Here is a 16963-nt window from a genome sequence, read left to right as displayed (position 1 = left end):
TGTTTCTCCCATTGGAAAATATAGTCTATATAATATCTAGGAAAAGAAATCTGGAAAAGTGAGACATTCCCTACTGATGAAAGTGTACGTTAAACACACACACTCCTAATGAGCATATTTTAGTTAAATGAGAATGTGTTTTAGCTTTAATATTTCATTATATCGGTTCATCATAGAAATTGTCCTTGACGTTTCATCTTTGAAGTTTTGGCTCTCTCTTTCAGGATATTAACGCCCATGCCTGTGTCACTGGGAAGCCCATCAGCCAGGGTGGAATCCACGGAAGGATCTCTGCTACTGGCCGGGGAGTTTTCCATGGGATTGAAAACTTCATCAATGAAGCTTCTTACATGAGCATTTTAGGAATGACACCAGGGTTTGGAGATAAAACATTTATTGTTCAGGTAAAAATTTTTGTTTTCTTAAAGAAAAACTGATATACATAAAGTAAGTTTTTAAATTTGTGCTTTTAGAAATTTGATTCTTTTGAATCTCTTAAGTTTTAGAATGGTTCTTTTTCTTATATCCTTTATTGTTTGAACTTGGTATGATTCATGTGACTAAAACTGATTTAGATTATCTCTCAGATACATATGAAACTATCACCAACTTCTGTTGGTCAATGTTTGCATTGAAACTGTATCCAGAAGGGGATGTCTCTTAAACTATTAGGGGTATACATAAAGGTTTGCACAGTGATCCAAATTTCAGCTTTCAGAAAGAATTGGCTTGGTATTTGATTATTTTACTTAGAGAAGTTTAAATTGAGTGCTGTTTTGAAATAGAATTCACATTCCTCCCATTTACTGACTTACCTTTTTACGACTGTTAGCACATCTGGTCATCAAGGACTGACCTGGGTGGTATGGCTGACACCTCTTCCATTTCTTTATAAACCAAAATGGCTGCCCCTAACTAAACTTCTTCAGGACTCATGATTGTAGATAACAAAGGGTTGAGTTTCACATTCTTTTTTTTTCTTTCTTTCTTTTTTTCTTTTTTTTTTCCTTTAAGATTTTATTGGGAAATTGGGGAAGGGGCACAGCGTTTGGGAATCAGGCAGGGGAAACAGACAGGTTGCGGTCCTTTTGTTTTTCAGTCTAGTTGTGGAGGACGTCACTTCACTGGCCCATGTTGGTATTATCGTTGTGCTCTTCCCTGGAGAGGCAGATCGGTAGCCGGTCACTGGACAGCCGCTCACAGCGACTCTTGGCAGCTCACGCTGTCTGCCAGCTGCTTACCGTAGCTTACAGGAACCCACTGCTGCTCCACTGCAGCCTACGCTATCGCCGGCGACTCATGGCAGCCCAGCTCCAGGTCGAGCTGTTGTTCACCATCTTAGCTGTAGAGGGCGCAGCGTCACTGGCCCTCATGTGTGATCCAAACTGGGGCCCTGCTGCTCAGAGCTGGCGTCCCAAGCCAACTCGTAACCAATGCGCCACTCCGGCGGCCAGAGTTCCACATTCTTAAACATAGAAATTTATTGTTGAAGAGAAGCCGTTTAGTCCATTGTTTCTTTTGACAAAAGGATTTTGAGAATTACTTCTAATAGAATGTCAGTTGTATTGGTCAGAATATGACTCTTACCATCTACCTACACTAAGCATTTGGTTTTTGTGTCATATATAATTATTCTGTACAGGGATTTGGTAATGTGGGCCTGCACTCTATGAGATACTTGCATCGCTTTGGTGCTAAATGTATTGGTGTTGGTGAATCCGATGGGAGCATATGGAATCCAGATGGTATTGACCCAAAGGAACTGGAAGACTACAAATTGGTATGCTAATCTAATATCTGAACAGTTTGACTACTATGAATATTGTAAAGTGAAAATATCTTATTGAAATCTATCTCTATCGCTTATTTTTTTTTAATATAACTCGAGCTTTAAAGATAACTGAGTTTTCATATCATAGGCACTAAATATAATAAGCAGTTAAGCGCTGGTGTAGTTGTTCATTCTAGTTCTCAATCAATTGCAGCAACATGGATCCATCCTGGGCTTCCCCAAGGCAAAGCTTTATGAAGGGAACATTCTGGAGGCCGACTGTGACATACTGATCCCTGCTGCCAGTGAGAAGCAGCTGACCAAGTCCAATGCACCCAGAATCAAAGCCAAGGTGAGGGCAGAATGGAGACTGGATTCAGCCTCACTAATGTAGATGACATTGAGAGTCATAGAAAAGTGCTCATTGGGTTTCTTTTTCAACAGCTTTATTGGGATATGATACACATACCATACAATTCACCTATGTGTACAATCCAATGGCTTTTAGTATATTCACAGAGTTGTATCACTATCACCATGGGTTTCCTCTTAAACCAAACTTCCAAAAAGTAGTTATGGAAATCACAAGGTGAAGAATAGTTTTATGTACTTTATATAGAGCAAAATAACTTTCGTTAATTTGATTTAATCTGGAATTATACTTCTCCGCACAACTCCCTGCCCATATATGCACATCTACATTCAGTGGAGGGGATTTAGTGGTGTTATTGGCATTTCTATATTTCCTGACTCTTAAAGATCATCGCTGAGGGTGCCAATGGACCGACAACTCCAGAAGCTGACAAGATTTTCCTGGAGAGGAACATTATGGTTATTCCAGTAAGTCATCTGTGTTTGCCAGTTTTATATGTACTTGTCTTTTTTGAATCATAATTGTCTTTTGGAAGAAATTGAGGGGCGTGGGGATTGTTAGTCCCAAGCTGTAGTGAATTCTTCATCTTTATTTTGTATTTAAAAAAATAAAGTAGAAGCATGGTTAGTATAATAACCCTGTCAATTTTCACTTTGACCTGAACATTTTCTTCCAACTTCAAGCTATTTACCTTATGCATTTCAAATGTCCCTGCTGCTTTACTCAGAAAGCTGATATGAGGAATATGTGTTAGGTTTTTCAGTGGATAAGCATGGGGTCTCTACCAAAAGGTTACTGGAAATTGGTAGTTAGTGTGGACTTGTGATGCATTTTGAAGAACCCTCTTTGCTGAAAGCACTTAAAAAATTCAATTGACCAGAAATGACTGCCCTTAGGTGGTCAGAGAGGGAACACCATTCTTCTGGTGCAATACCCTATGGACAATCCAATCATATGGTTAGTGGGCAAACAATTTTGTCTAAAAACTTTTTTGGTGGAGAAGAGTCTCTAACCTAAGTTGATCAAATCCTTGATTAATAAACCAAAAAATTATTTTTTTTTCCAAATGGAATAAAACCTTAGATGTATTGAGAAGGGGGTTTGTTACATTTAAGTGTGACATTCCTGATACTGTCTTAAGATATATTTGGGAAGTTTGAAGCTTAATCTGCTTTGATACTAAAATTGAGCGCCTATGCTTATTGTAAGCTTTTATTGACACCATTGTCTTCTCATTTCTTTGGTGTCTCCTGTGTGTTTTTGTGTATAGGATCTCTACTTGAATGCTGGAGGAGTGACAGTGTCTTACTTTGAGTGGCTGAAGAACCTAAATCATGTCAGCTATGGCCGTTTGACCTTCAAATATGAAAGGGATTCTAACTACCACTTGCTCAGTAAGTTCTGATGATCTTGTTCTCCAAATAAATCTTTTGGGCCAGCTAGAAGGCTGGGAAAAGCTTACACTTACGAGGACTAGTTTCCTTTTTGTAATTCTAAAGAATTTAAGTTAAGTTCAGAACAGAAAACTATATTATCCTGTCTTCATGAGTCTTAGACCAAAATGTACAGTTTCTTTATGGGTAATATATTAGCTCTCTCACATATATTTTTATGTTCAAATATGTGTTCTGTGATGCAGTGTTCCCAAAGCATAACCTACAAGTTACTAATAGAAAGAGTGTCATTTTAAACCGGGAATTCCTATTGATACGCTTCCATTTCTACCTCGGGTTGCACTTAATAAAGGCCTATTTAGAGAATGTTTCCAGTCTTCTGATGAGAATACTGTTTTTCTTTGACTAGAGTAGGCTCTAGAGTTAACAGTAGAATTTTCATCAAGCTGAAATAAGACCAAGACCTCCAACTGAGCTTCTCTGCTCAGCCCACTCAGATCTGGGTGAAATGATCCATCTATTTCCGTTTCTTTTTTCCTCGGCATTTTCTTTTTTAAAGAGCCAAGGAAAAAAACCCTGATAATGGGTGTTATGGAAACAGAGCAGTGACCTAAATTCACATTTATATAGGAACTTGGCCAAGTGCTGTATTCCTTTTTAACTGAGTTTTAAATGATTAACTCTTTCGTGTCATGAGTGTCGAAGGTTTCTAAAACTCTGTTAGTCTTTGGGTTGTGGATATAGTTTGGGACAACTTTTGGTTCTACTTGATATTTTTTTCTACTAGCAATGTCTTCATCTCTTGGCTTTTCATAGTGTCTGTTCAAGAGAGTTTGGAAAGAAAATTTGGAAAGCATGGTGGAACTATCCCTGTTGTGCCCACAGCAGAGTTCCAAGACAGGATATCGGTGAGTGTGCTTGTGACAGAGTTGGTATTTTACACACGCTACCTGCTCTCTTTAGACTTAGGTCAAGTAGATTGAGTTGACAGGATGTAATCACCCTGATGGTAATTACATGACTTAGCTCTGCTTTGTACCTTCCTCTTTCATTATGTTCTAAAACTGGAGTAAGAATCCTAATTTAAAACTAATAACTAATGGTTCTGCTTTTGGTACCTTCTCAATTCAGGTGACTCAACAAGTGATTCTAATGTAATTGCCAAGAATTTTTATGTATTTTAACTCTTTTAAGCGTCAGAGAAATGAAAAGAACATTAGGTAGAACTATATGAAAAATTGGAATTGCTGTTTGGATACAAATAAGAGAGCTAAAGAAAACAGATTAGAAAAGGGGTTTTATATGAATTAGCTATTGACAGGGCATATGAATAGCATATACACTCAGAGAACTTCTTCACCAGTAAATGGCAGAAGACTTGAAAAACAAAGTCAGAGGAAATGGGCCAAAAAAATACGTTTAACCTTGCTGTTAAAGAAATACAAATTAAGTAAGTTTTCTTTAATGTATTAAACTAGCAAAAATAATTCATGGAGCTTACACTCTTCATGTCTGGTGAAGCTGCTGTACCCTTATTCTGATAGTAATGCAGATTAGTGCAGCTTTCTGGAAAAACTGAAGCCTTAGTAAAGTGTTCCTGAAGCTTTTTGACATTATAATAACATCCCCTCTGGGAATTTATGCTAAGAATATAATTCTGAAGGGAAGGAATGACTCCATCGATGATGATGTCACTGGAACTGTGTTTGCAGTCAGTTTTTAAAATTAGGTTTAACAGTTGTTCATGTATGTGGCAGGAAAATGACTAAGTTATATATTTTCTCCTGAAATGAAATATTCAGTCATGGAAAATAAGACTGTATTGAAACATGGGAAAACGTTAAGGGTTTTATTTTGAAGAAAATGCTTTTGCCACTCTAGGTACTAACAGTTCCCCTAAAGGAGCCTTCCTCTTTCCCAGAGCCATGTCTCTGTTAGCTCTGGCCCCTCTGTCTGAAATGCCCCACCCCTCACCCTGCTTAGGCATCACCAAATTTCTGTGGCCTTCCCTGAAAGTCCCCTCTGCGTGCCAGAATTGCCCGCATCCTTCCATCACAAGTAACTACTGTGCCTTGTCAGGACTGCTGCTGCTCTTCAGTGGGCCTCTAGCTCCTCCCTGTGGTCACCCCGTGTTCCAGCACCTGCCTGGCATATAGCCGTCATTCAGATGGAAAAACCTCAAGAGGGAGTACAGAGAGAAGACAGCCAGTTAGTTAGGAAGACAGCTATGATGACTCTCTTTTTCATCCTTTTTAAATAATCTTCACCAATGTATTGGTCTCCCAATTTTCAAATGCTTTCGTTGCTTCTAATTTTAGATTTTAGTGCTATTTCTCACCTCTTACTGACTTGCCTGTTACCAGGAGTCTTGTAATAAAGTGTCAGTTGAAAAACCAGTTTTTTTCCAGCTCCTTCCCTCTGTTTTCCCCCTTCTCAGCCATGCTCTGGCCCTGCCAGGACCTGCATCACTTGCCCTACCATCTTTTCACTGTCCCTCATCACCCTCGAGTGTCCTGAGTTCTCCCCTTATCTGACTTCAGTTCCATGCCCCATCATTACGGTGACTCCCACTCTTGTTTTGCATCATCATATGAACCGTGATGAAGCCCAAATCTCTGCCCCCTCCGAGCCTGCACCCCTGTAGCTGGAGGCCCTGTTGACTCTTCAGATCTTGACCACTAACCTCAAGTAGGTTCTCAGCTTCCCAGCAATTATACTGCTTTTCCCTGTTCCATTATTTTCATTCTCCTGGTTGATTATATCATATTTTCTCCTCTCCGCTGCATTCCAGATCATGACCTGGTGTATTTTCACAGGGAAAATGGAAGCAGTCAGAGAACTTCCATATGTACCCAGCTCCCGGTATCTGTACCTGTCTTGTGTCATCTCTCCTCTTGTTACAGAGCAACTCGCTGTGCTTCCATCTAAGCCCAATTCTTGTTCTGGGCATCCGATGGCCTGTTCTCACCTCTCATATGCACTGCTTGCGCCAGTCTTCCCCTCTCTCTTCTGTATTATCTGTCCTCCTTCTGTTCAGTCTTTTCTATCAGTGTACCAAATGCTGTCTTAAAAACATATAAATCCCACTTCCTCTTCCTTTTTTATTTCCCTTATAGCAAACTTCCTTAAGAGTTGTATATTCTCTGTCTCCAGTTCTTATATACTCGAAACCTACTCTTATGCTCTTATGCCCATCACTCCACCAAACTTTCATTCTTATCAAGGTAACCAGTGACATTGGCATCACCAAATCCTGTCAGCAACTGTTGTCACAGTGATCACCCCCCACCCCCAAACCTATTTTTTTACCTTTCAGGATACCACGTTGTCTTGGTTTTCTTCCTACTTCACTACCCATTCCTTCTCATTGCCTTGTACTCATCCTGTTAGCTCTCCACTAGCTTACCATTGGAAGTTCTTGGTCCCTGGACCAGTTCTCTGTAAGAATTCAAAATGGTGGTGATCTCATTCAGCCTCGGGGTTTTAAGTCCACATATATGCTGTCTCTTCCCACTACAATATAAACTCCATGAGAATAGGATTTTCATTGTTTTCTGCTGTGTCCCCAGTGCCTAGAAGAGTGCCTGGCACATAGTAGGTATTCAATAAATGGTGGATGAATGAGTCAAAGAAACAGCAGTATTTCACCTGTAAAGCAAGTTTATTTCTTCTTCCTAACTTGGTGGAACAAAACAAAGTTTAATCCAAATGTTTCCTAGTTGATACAGATGTTATAGAAATGTACCTTCTTAATTGAATAGAGTATTAATTGGCTGAAGTTCAACACAGATAATTTTTGTCGTGACCCATTTTTTAAGTTTTTATCTGGCATATCAGGATATGTGTTTGATAGCTATATATGTCATATTATAGTGATAGTTAATTATCCTAAAATTTTAGAAAGCATTCCAAAACACAAATTAGAGGAATCTATTGAAAGAAATTGACCATTGGGAATCTGTTGAGATAACTGGCATGGGAAAGCAATGAGCTGGCTTGGTGGTTGAGATACCTGAGTTATATCCCAGCTCTAAAAATAGCTATTTGTAAACTTGGCCAACTTCTCTGGTCCAGTTTCCTCATCAGTAGGTAGAATTAAGGGGGTTACTTAGAACTGCTAACATTCGCCCAGCTTTAAAAGTTGGTGAATACAGTCAGATTCTACCCCAGAGCTGTTATTGGAGGCAAGCAGATGCCTTTCTGTGCCTGTGTCTTGTCCCTGTTCTGCAGAGGAACAGTAGTGAGTGCCCTGTGACAAGAACGGTATAACGTGTGGCGGTGTGTGACTGCATCTCACATGGGTGGCCGATGCTGATCTCACTATTTGCCCTCATGTTTCTTGGTTCAGACTTTTCTGTGTTATTTTACCATTATCTTATTTCATGAGTATTTGTTTGCTGTCAAATATAATGAAAACTAAATTGTGATTAAAATACAACTGCTTAACTAGGTATCAACGTATTGTACAGAAATTACATATATCTTTACAATTCTGTCTGGGCTATATATTGACTTTAGAATCCTTTGCTCACATAGGTGCAGTGAAGCATATGTTTGTGTAGTTTTATTAAGTTTATGGTTTTTTTCCTCATAGGGGGCATCCGAGAAAGACATCGTGCACTCTGGCTTAGCTTACACTATGGAGCGCTCTGCCAGGGTACGTATGCATGTGCTGTTTGCATCTCAGCCGCCAGATTGTGTGCGCAGGTGCAGATCGTGTGTGCACATGCAGCGTTAGAAAACAGCAGCTTGTTTACCTGTTCCTCACTTGTATGCAGCAAAATGCATGCTTTTTCAGTCTTAAATGATGAGCAGTGTTTTGGGGGTCTTCAGTCTGTTTACAGTCTTATGGAAATATATAATAATAACAAGTTAGGAAAGAGTGATGTTAGGTGGTTAGCTAAAAATCAAATAGCCAAACTGGGTACAGCTCAGTGCATCACTCCATTATATTATAGCTACTATACTAATATAGGAAGCTGTGTCACTATGGAATTTGGTATAAGTAAAAGGCTTTATGATGACTTGGCTCTAAGTTGAAATATCACAAACTTATTAAATAAGAAGAAGGTTGTGTTTGTTGTTATTTTTTTATTGAGATATAATTGACATACCATAAATTTACACTTTAAAAGTATATAAATTAAAAAATATAATTTAGCAGCCTTAAGTATATTCACAGGGCTATGTAGCCATCACCACTAACTCCAGACCATTTTCATCATCCCATTCTTAGTTTTTTTAAATTATCACAAAATGTATCAAATGAACTGGCTCCAAATAACAGGATGTCTAAAGGGCACAGAGACAGCTCACACCTTCTTACTGCTGCCTACACAGTGGTTTGTTTAATTCTAGAGAAATATATAGTCCTTTCTGACTAGAGATTATTCTACTGCCTGAGTAGTTTCTGTTTGGCTGCCCAAGTCCTACACTGAAATAATGACAGGTAACTGGCACCGGGTCCATATGTGCCTGTGTGTTTGTGGCCTAGATGCTTGAGTTGGTGTGGTTTTCACTGTTCTCTCCTTCATTTCAGCAAATCATGCGCACGGCCATGAAGTATAACCTGGGGTTGGACCTGAGAACAGCTGCCTACGTCAACGCCATTGAGAAAGTCTTCAAGGTGTACAATGAAGCTGGTGTGACCTTCACATAGACGGATTGTAGCTGACTTCTTCACCACACTCTTCACCTCTTCATCTGTAGACCTATCATCACAAGTTTACGAGTAACCACAGAAATCTTGCTCTCATGACTTCATAGGTAATGGACACTATTCTCAACAAGTCAATCCAAATCAGCCCCTTAAAAAGAAATTAAGATTAGGGGATCATGTACAAAGCTGATGAGTGTGAAAGTAGAAATGAACGATGCCACAGAGCCATTGGGTACTTTGCCTTTAAATAAAACGTCTCTTCTGTCTGGCCATGCTGCCTTGCTCTCTGGCTGCCCCCCAGCAGTCAGAGCTGAGGCCGGGAGAGGACCTGCTGGCCAGGCACAGTCGCTTGCTGCTTCAGCTCTGGACAAGTCTGAGACAGGCTGTAACTTTGACATGCTTCAAAAGCAGGGGTGTGGCATTTTCAGAAGGTGGCATGGTCCTCAAGTGAGTTATTGGTATTTTATATCAGCAAAAGAACTCAATTTTACAGATTGCAAACAAAAATAAAAGCTATTTCTCTTTATACATTTTATTCTTTTAGAATAAAATAAGTACATGCTGCTGTAATAAAATTGCCTTTAATCACTCAATAAGCCTAACCTTGACTCCAGCAGTGAATGCCTATAAACATAATGAATGAAAACTAGTATTTTTATAACAAAACAGTATCATTTATAGCTTATCAATAGTATATTGTCCGGCAAAACAGAAAGCCCAGTGGAGAGTTAAGTTATCTTCATACATATCATTCAGTAGCAAATGATGGAGGCTATTTTTGTTAAGACTGTCGGAATTCACTAACCACAATTATGACAAATAGTCCAAAGAATGCTGTAACCTCATTATCATGTTAATTAATTGGTCTTCTTTTGAAAATCTATTGTGTTGACTGATTGAACAATAATTCACATAGAGTCCCAGAAAAAACTACATGGGCTCCCTCTGTGGAGTCTGGCTGAGGCTCTGAGCTTTGCCAATGGCCCGACTCGCCTGACTCTGTGTCCTCTTCAGAGGCCTCGCATTCTACACACAGCTTCCTTAACAGCAGCCTGAAAACAACCTGGGGTGGAGTGTTGTGTTTGGGAGTTATTTTGCGAAGGCCTCTTGAAGTAGTGTCCCAATGAAGTGTTAGATATTATTTATGTAAGAATGAGCTTTTTCTTTTTTTAACAATAATATCCTTTCAGAAATTTCTAACTACTTTGTAACTGCATGAGTTAACCTGGTGATAAAAGCAGTTATTAAAAGTCTACCTTTTCCAAAGCTTATGTTTCTTTTCTGTGTCTTTATATTTAATAATGTCTCTTTTAGTAGATGGCAGGAATACAGTTGGGTTTCTGAAATTTTGAAACAACCACCTATGTAACGTTACTTTCCACTATATCATGAGCTGCCCAAATGTTATTCTTGAATTCTTTTGTTTCATTCTATTGAAAAACATCAATGTCTATTCTTAGGGAAGAGTTTCTAGTGCTTAAAGCTAATATACTGAAGTGATTTTTTTAGTGCCTTTTTTTTTAATGAAGGAAGGTTTCATTGACTAGGGTTTTGTTTTTAATCACTTATCCACAAAATACATCAATTTAAGACAGAATACTAACGGGAATCAGCAGAACTGGATTCTAGACCTGATTCCACCAGTTACTTAGCTACCAAATCTGGAGCATAACTTCCAGCTGGACTGCTTTGTCCTAATTCTGCCTGTCCGTGGCTCTGAGCATCACATCAGGCAAGCCCCAGGACAGTGAGCCCCTTCCTGAGCTGCTGGTGTCTGCTTGTACTCTAGGTGGAACAGTAGAGTTTGTTGTGGGGGAAGGAATATGGAAACAAGTTCCAGAATATTTGTAACAATACTGGGTGGGATAGGAGACTTAGGTCTTGTGAAAGCAGGATAATAAGTCTTAGTCTTGGCCTTTGGAGTATTTGTAGTGATTTTTCTAAAGATTTGATAAAAGATATGTATTATTGATGTTTGTGTTAGAAAACTGGTATTGTCCATGTTAGCTATGTAAAGACAACATAGCACTAGTATCAACTTTGTTTCCTGGAGCTTTGAGTTAGAAACTTCTGGTCAGTTTAACTGTTGCCTCATGAGCTTCTAAACCAAAATGTGTTTTACCCTTGTAAAGTTTAGGGAAATGAGAACAAAAAGCTTGATTTTTTTTTTTTTTAAGCAGTGCTGGCAACTCAATTACCAGGATTGGTGATGTACTTTAAAAATTAAAAATAAATAAAAACCTGGAATCTTAACTCACAAGCTTTAGGTAAATTCCCCCAAACATTCCTGGCAGGTTTTCTTAGCCCTGCTATACATTAAGGCAGTCAGCATGGCGCGTGAAATAAACTATTTCTGTAAACTGCACAGAAACCTCTGCAAAAGAATTTTTTTTTCCTTTGTAATATGGGTATTATGATTTCAAAGTTTTTGGGGGGTTTTTTGCCCACGGATAACTTGTATTGGCTTGTGTTTGTTTTTTTATCACAGCTTACATGTAGTTTGGACAGAGCCTCAATACTATCTCTCAGCCTCAATACTATTGACATTTTGGGCCAGGTAACTGGGGGACTGTCCTATGCATTGTAGGATGTTTAGCACCTCTCAACTGTCTCAATCAAAAATGTATTCAGATAGCCAAATGTCCCACCGCCCACTGTCCAGTCCCCACCCACCGACCCACCCCCAACCCCCAGCCAGGAGCAAAGTCACACCCTATTGAGAATACTGGTGTAGAGAATCAAATGGTTCTTATTGTAAAAATCACTTGTTCCCTTCAATTCATATACCCACCTCACCATTCTCTATTCCCCAGAGGCAACAATTTCAGATGTTTTTATTCTATTCAAATCCCTTGTCCATTTTTTAATTAGGTTATTATCTTTATTGTTGTAAAAGTTTTTTACATAGTCTGGAGATACACACACACACACACACACACCCTTGTATATTACTAGTAGGATTGTAAAATGGTACAGCCACTATGGACAACAGTTTGGCAGTTAGACAAGTTCTAAAAATTCTGTTTAAAATGTTAAACAGAATTACCATATGACCCAGCAATTCCAATCCTAGGCATATACACAACAAAATGTAAACATGTCCACATAGAAACTTGTACATCAATGTGTATAACAGCATTATTCATAATAACCAAAAGATAGATACAATCTAGAATGCCCATCAGTGGATGAATGGATAAACAAATTGTAGTATGTACCTACAGTGGAATATTATCCATCCATAAACAGGAAAGAAATACTGATACATGCTACAACTTAGATGAACCTCAAAAACATGCTAAATGAAAGAAGACAGACACAAAAGTTTCCGTAATTGTCTGATTGTTTCTATGTGATATATCCAGAATAAGTAAATCCATAGACACATAAAACAGATTAGTAGTTATCAGGGTGTGGGGGAGTGGATGAGGACTTATTACTTAATAGGTGTAGGGTGTTTTTCTGAGGTGGTGACAAAGGCTTGAAACTAGAAAAGTGATGGTTGCATAACATTCTGAATGCACTAAATATCACTGAATTGTATACTTTTAAATGGTTAATTGTATATTATGTAAATTTCACCTCAATTAAAATGAAAAAAACAACCACCAGCTTAGCATTGAACCTCAGCAACCATTCAGGGAGTCCAGTTGCCTATCACCCAAACTTTATTTTATCCTGTGAGTTGAGTAGAGATGGGTTCTTCTCTAAGCCCTCTCTCCCCTGGGAAGCCTGAAGTAGAGAGCACACAGAGCAATGTCCTCTGTGAGTTGCAGGAACCTTGTATGTTTGGGCCTTTATAATCCTGCAAGCAGGTCAGGAAGCTGGTGGGACAGGCCAAGAATGGGTCGTGCAGGTCTCCCCTGACGACAACAGGGTCACCCGTGTGAAGTGGACTGTGCCAATGTGAAGTGAGGAGGCTGTGGGGTTGCTGGATATAGAATTCTTGGCTGACAGTCTTTTCCCCGAGACTGAATAGGTCATCCCACTGTCTTCTGGCCTCTGGTTTCTGGTGAGAAGTCACCTGTTAATCTTATTGAGGCTTCCTTTTATGTGATGACTTGTTTTTCTGTTTCAGGATTCTGACTTTGAAACGTTTGATTAGGATATCCCTAGGTGTGCATCTGTTTGAGTTTATCCTACTTGGAGTTCATTTTAGCTTATTGGAAGTGTAGATTAATGTTTGTTATCAAATTTGTTCTTTTCAGCCATTGTTTCTTCAAATAATCTTCCTGCTCCCTTTTCTCCCTGTGGTACTCTCATTATGCATAAGGTAGTACTCTTTTTTCTCTTTTTTTTTTTTTCATTAAAAAATAACATTTTTACCAAATAAATATATGCACACATATTTAAAACTGCAAATAAGTTTAAAGGTTAAAAAAAACCTAAAGAAATATACCCTTTGGTACCAGTGCAGGAGGGCAACAACCACTTTCAGCTTCTTTAATTTTTATTTTTCTTCTGCATTTTTTAAAATTATTTTTTATTGTGAAATACACATTTTTTATTGTGAAATACACAATAAAAATACACATTTTTTTATTGTGAAAAACTAATTTTAGAATAAGTTTCAGCTGTACAACACAGTGCAATAAGGTACTCTTGATAGTGGCTCAGAGGTCTCTAAGTCTCTGTTTTGTGGGGGGGTTTTTTCATTTGTTTTGCTATCTGTACAAGTTGGATAATCTCATTTGATTTATCTTCAGATTCACTGATTGTTTCATATGCCTGCTCAAATATGTTGTTGAACCCCTCTAATAAATTTTTTTTGTATTTCAGTTGTCCTTTTAACTCTAGAATTTCTATTTTGTTATTACAACTTCTACCTTTTTATTTGTACTCGCTATTTGGTATTGGTCTCATATTTCCTTTCATTCTTTAGATGTGCTTTCCTTTCGCTGCTTGAATATGTTTAAAATAGTTGATATAAAGTTTTTGTTTAGTTAGTCTGATTTCTGGGCTTCATTCAGGCATAGTTTCCACTTTTATCCCCCTTTAAATGGGTTTTAATTTCTTTTCTTGCATATCTTTATGGGGTGGTTTTGTTTTGTTTTTGCCGAAAACAGGACATGTTAGATAATATAATGTGACAACTCTGGAAATCAGATTCCACACCCCTCCACCCAGATTTGTTATTGCTGTTTGTTTAGTGACATTTCTGAACTAATTCTCTAGTCTCTTCTCTTTGTGGCTATTGAACTACTCAGTTAGCTTAGTGATCAGCTAATGATTGGACAGAGATTTCTTTAAGTACCTAGAACTAGTAAGTCTCTCGTCTTTGCAAAGGGACTCTACGACTATTGGGCCTCACCGCCTATTGGGCCTCACCTTCAACACTCAGCCAGGCAGTTTACATTTCCACCTGTGTTTTCACTCCTACTTCCACAGAGCCTCAAGGGTAGTCAGAGGTGAGAGTCTGAGCCTCCTCAGGTCTTTCCTGAGCATGTGCACAGGACTACACATGGCCTTTTAGATTCCCAGGAATATGTTGGAATTTTCAAAGCCTCTATGGACATTTTATACCCGTTTTTCTTTTTACACTTTTTGGTTATTGTTTGCCCAAATTGTTTTTCTCCACCTCATGCAGCCACCAACCTAAAAATTTGCCTCTAAATGTTTCATGAGAAACATCTCCAGGAAAAAGTCTTTTTGCAGTAGGTGAGCTCCTCATCAGGACAAATAAAGGCAGCCTTGCAGTGGGATCTTCCTAGGAACCACCAGTCCAGTCAACTAGTGACAGTTCTCTGAGAATGAGACCTTGAAGGAACTCCAATCCTATTCTGCTCTTTCCAGTAACGGCCAGGCTGTTGGTTTTCAAGGCTATAGTGGAGCTGGAGAAGGGGGATGTGGAAGAAATGAGAATAGAATAGGGTGAGTTAAAAACATCACAAAGTTTGCTGTTCTTAATAAGGTTTTGTTTGTTTTTAATTTGTTTTACATAAGTCCTTCCTTGATTGCTGTAAGACTGGTTGATTTCCAGAGTTCTGGAAAAGTTCATTCTGACTATATTTTTACCAGTTTTTTCATTTACCAGTTTCATAGAGGAGAGAATTTTTGGAGGTCCTTTCTGCACCATTTTTTCTGACATCACTCTATTGCTTTTTATAACATGCTTAGAGTTTGCCTGAGGTTGATGTCATGCCCCTCATTGCACAACACACACAGTAAACAGAAAATGAGAGATGGAAGTATTTATTCCAGAACAGCACACTGCAAGGTAAAGTTAAGGGAACATGGGCAATGCTGCTCCAACTCTGGTGAAGGGCCAGTTTTGGGGGGGTTGTTTGTTTCTTAATCTAATTCATTGTGTTATGTGGTCCTGCGTCATATGACTAGTTCGTGTACAACTTGCCATGCAGGTTCAATAACCTGAGATGATCTGTACCCTGTTCAACAGGAATTGGCCTCTGACCACCCTCCTGGAGGTCCAGGCAATGTCTTAAGAGTTTATAAATGCTCTGTTTGCCAGTAGTAACAAAGGTTGCAAACCAGCAAACTTTGAGTAGCTCTTAACTAGGAAACAATCTTGAATAAGCTAATAGGGGCACTCCATGACCATTTTAAAATATTTCTGTATTGGTTTTCTTTTAAATTCAAACATTATGGAAATATACTATCTAATGTGGAAAATGAAGATTTCTCATATTCTCACAGACACACAGATGAATTCTGTTAATATGTTTGATATATATATATATATATATATATATATATACATATATGCTATGAGTTTTTTCTATTTTTATACTATGTGTTTGCTGTATAAAAATGAGCTTATTCTACATATACATTTTATGTCTTAACTGATTTGACATGTTCCCATATGACATATGTACATTTCTTCACTCTTAACAGACATGGAGTATTCCACGTCATACATATGAAGTCTCTAGAGGTGGCCAGCTAGACACAGGTCCTATTTTTCAAACTGAGGCATTACAATACATTAGAAGTAATAGATATCATCTCTGTATTGTATCTCAAACCTAATAAGCAGAGCAAAACTTGCCATCCAAGCGATTTCTGATCAGCATTTTAGGGTGTTTTCAATCTCGTGCTGTTACAGACACGCCACAGTGAATCTGGTCACCCTTTGGGCATCTGCACGTCCGTGTGTACACCTGAAGAGTAAAGTCTGCTAAGAGGAAGTACCATTCAAAGAGGGTGTTCCAGTTTACACTGCTGCTGACAGCGCTCATCCTTTTGAGAGTGGATTTGAACTGAGGGAATTCAAAAGTTAACAGAAACAAAACCAGGATATAAGCTGTAGATATAGCTTGACAGTGGCAGATGTTCTAAGCCAGAACATTGGCTTCCTGGGCTGTTCAGAAACTTGTGAAGCCAATTCTAAAAGAAAGCCAAAAATATGGTGAGCAACTAACTTGTTTCTTAACACGCCTTTTCTACTAATTTCTGCTGAGAACAAATAACTTTCAGCAACATAAATAAGCAATGCTTTTTAATCCAAAATGTTGAGCTAAACGCTGCTTAAACATGTTAACCTTTCTGGTACTGACTCACTCGTAGCAGGAAGGAGAGAAGAACAAGCATTCCTGCCCTACCTCCAATCAGACCTAACAAATATCGGAGGGGAGGTCCAACAGCGGCTTCAACAGCCAATAAGCAGTGGACTCAGTTCCTCCTTGCCCTGATTTTGTGACTGTCCAGCAGCAATGCTTCTCTGAAGCCTGTTTCAGAATGAAGCATCTCAAGCTGTCTGAGCCTGTCCAGCTAACCTCTTAGTCACATTGGTCCATTATCTTCCC

General features: G+C 38.7%; 1 protein-coding gene across 3 annotated transcripts in view; it reads left to right on the top strand.

The window, feature by feature from the left end:
• GLUD1 (glutamate dehydrogenase 1) overlaps window positions 1-10463 on the top strand; it is a 34390-nt gene extending 23927 nt beyond the window's left edge. The window contains exons 6-13 of one of the 3 annotated variants that reach the window (XM_019660500.1): window positions 225-404; window positions 1643-1780; window positions 1986-2123; window positions 2531-2611; window positions 3415-3538; window positions 4355-4446; window positions 8133-8195; window positions 9078-10463. In XM_019660500.1, coding sequence (XP_019516045.1) covers window positions 225-404; window positions 1643-1780; window positions 1986-2123; window positions 2531-2611; window positions 3415-3538; window positions 4355-4446; window positions 8133-8195; window positions 9078-9197 — 936 coding nt within the window. In that variant the 3' untranslated portion in view covers window positions 9198-10463. The remainder of the gene's footprint in view (window positions 1-224; window positions 405-1642; window positions 1781-1985; window positions 2124-2530; window positions 2612-3414; window positions 3539-4354; window positions 4447-8132; window positions 8196-9077) is intronic. The other 2 variants (XM_019660501.1, XM_019660502.1) reach the window with 2 other exon arrangements.
• Window positions 10464-16963: the final 6500 nt, after the last annotated feature.

This window comes from Hipposideros armiger, unplaced genomic scaffold, assembly GCF_001890085.2.
Source record: "Hipposideros armiger isolate ML-2016 unplaced genomic scaffold, ASM189008v1 scaffold_319, whole genome shotgun sequence".
Lineage (NCBI taxonomy): Eukaryota > Metazoa > Chordata > Mammalia > Chiroptera > Hipposideridae > Hipposideros > Hipposideros armiger.
The sequence above is the reverse complement of the archived record's forward strand: the minus strand, read 5'-3'. Positions and strand labels throughout refer to the sequence as shown.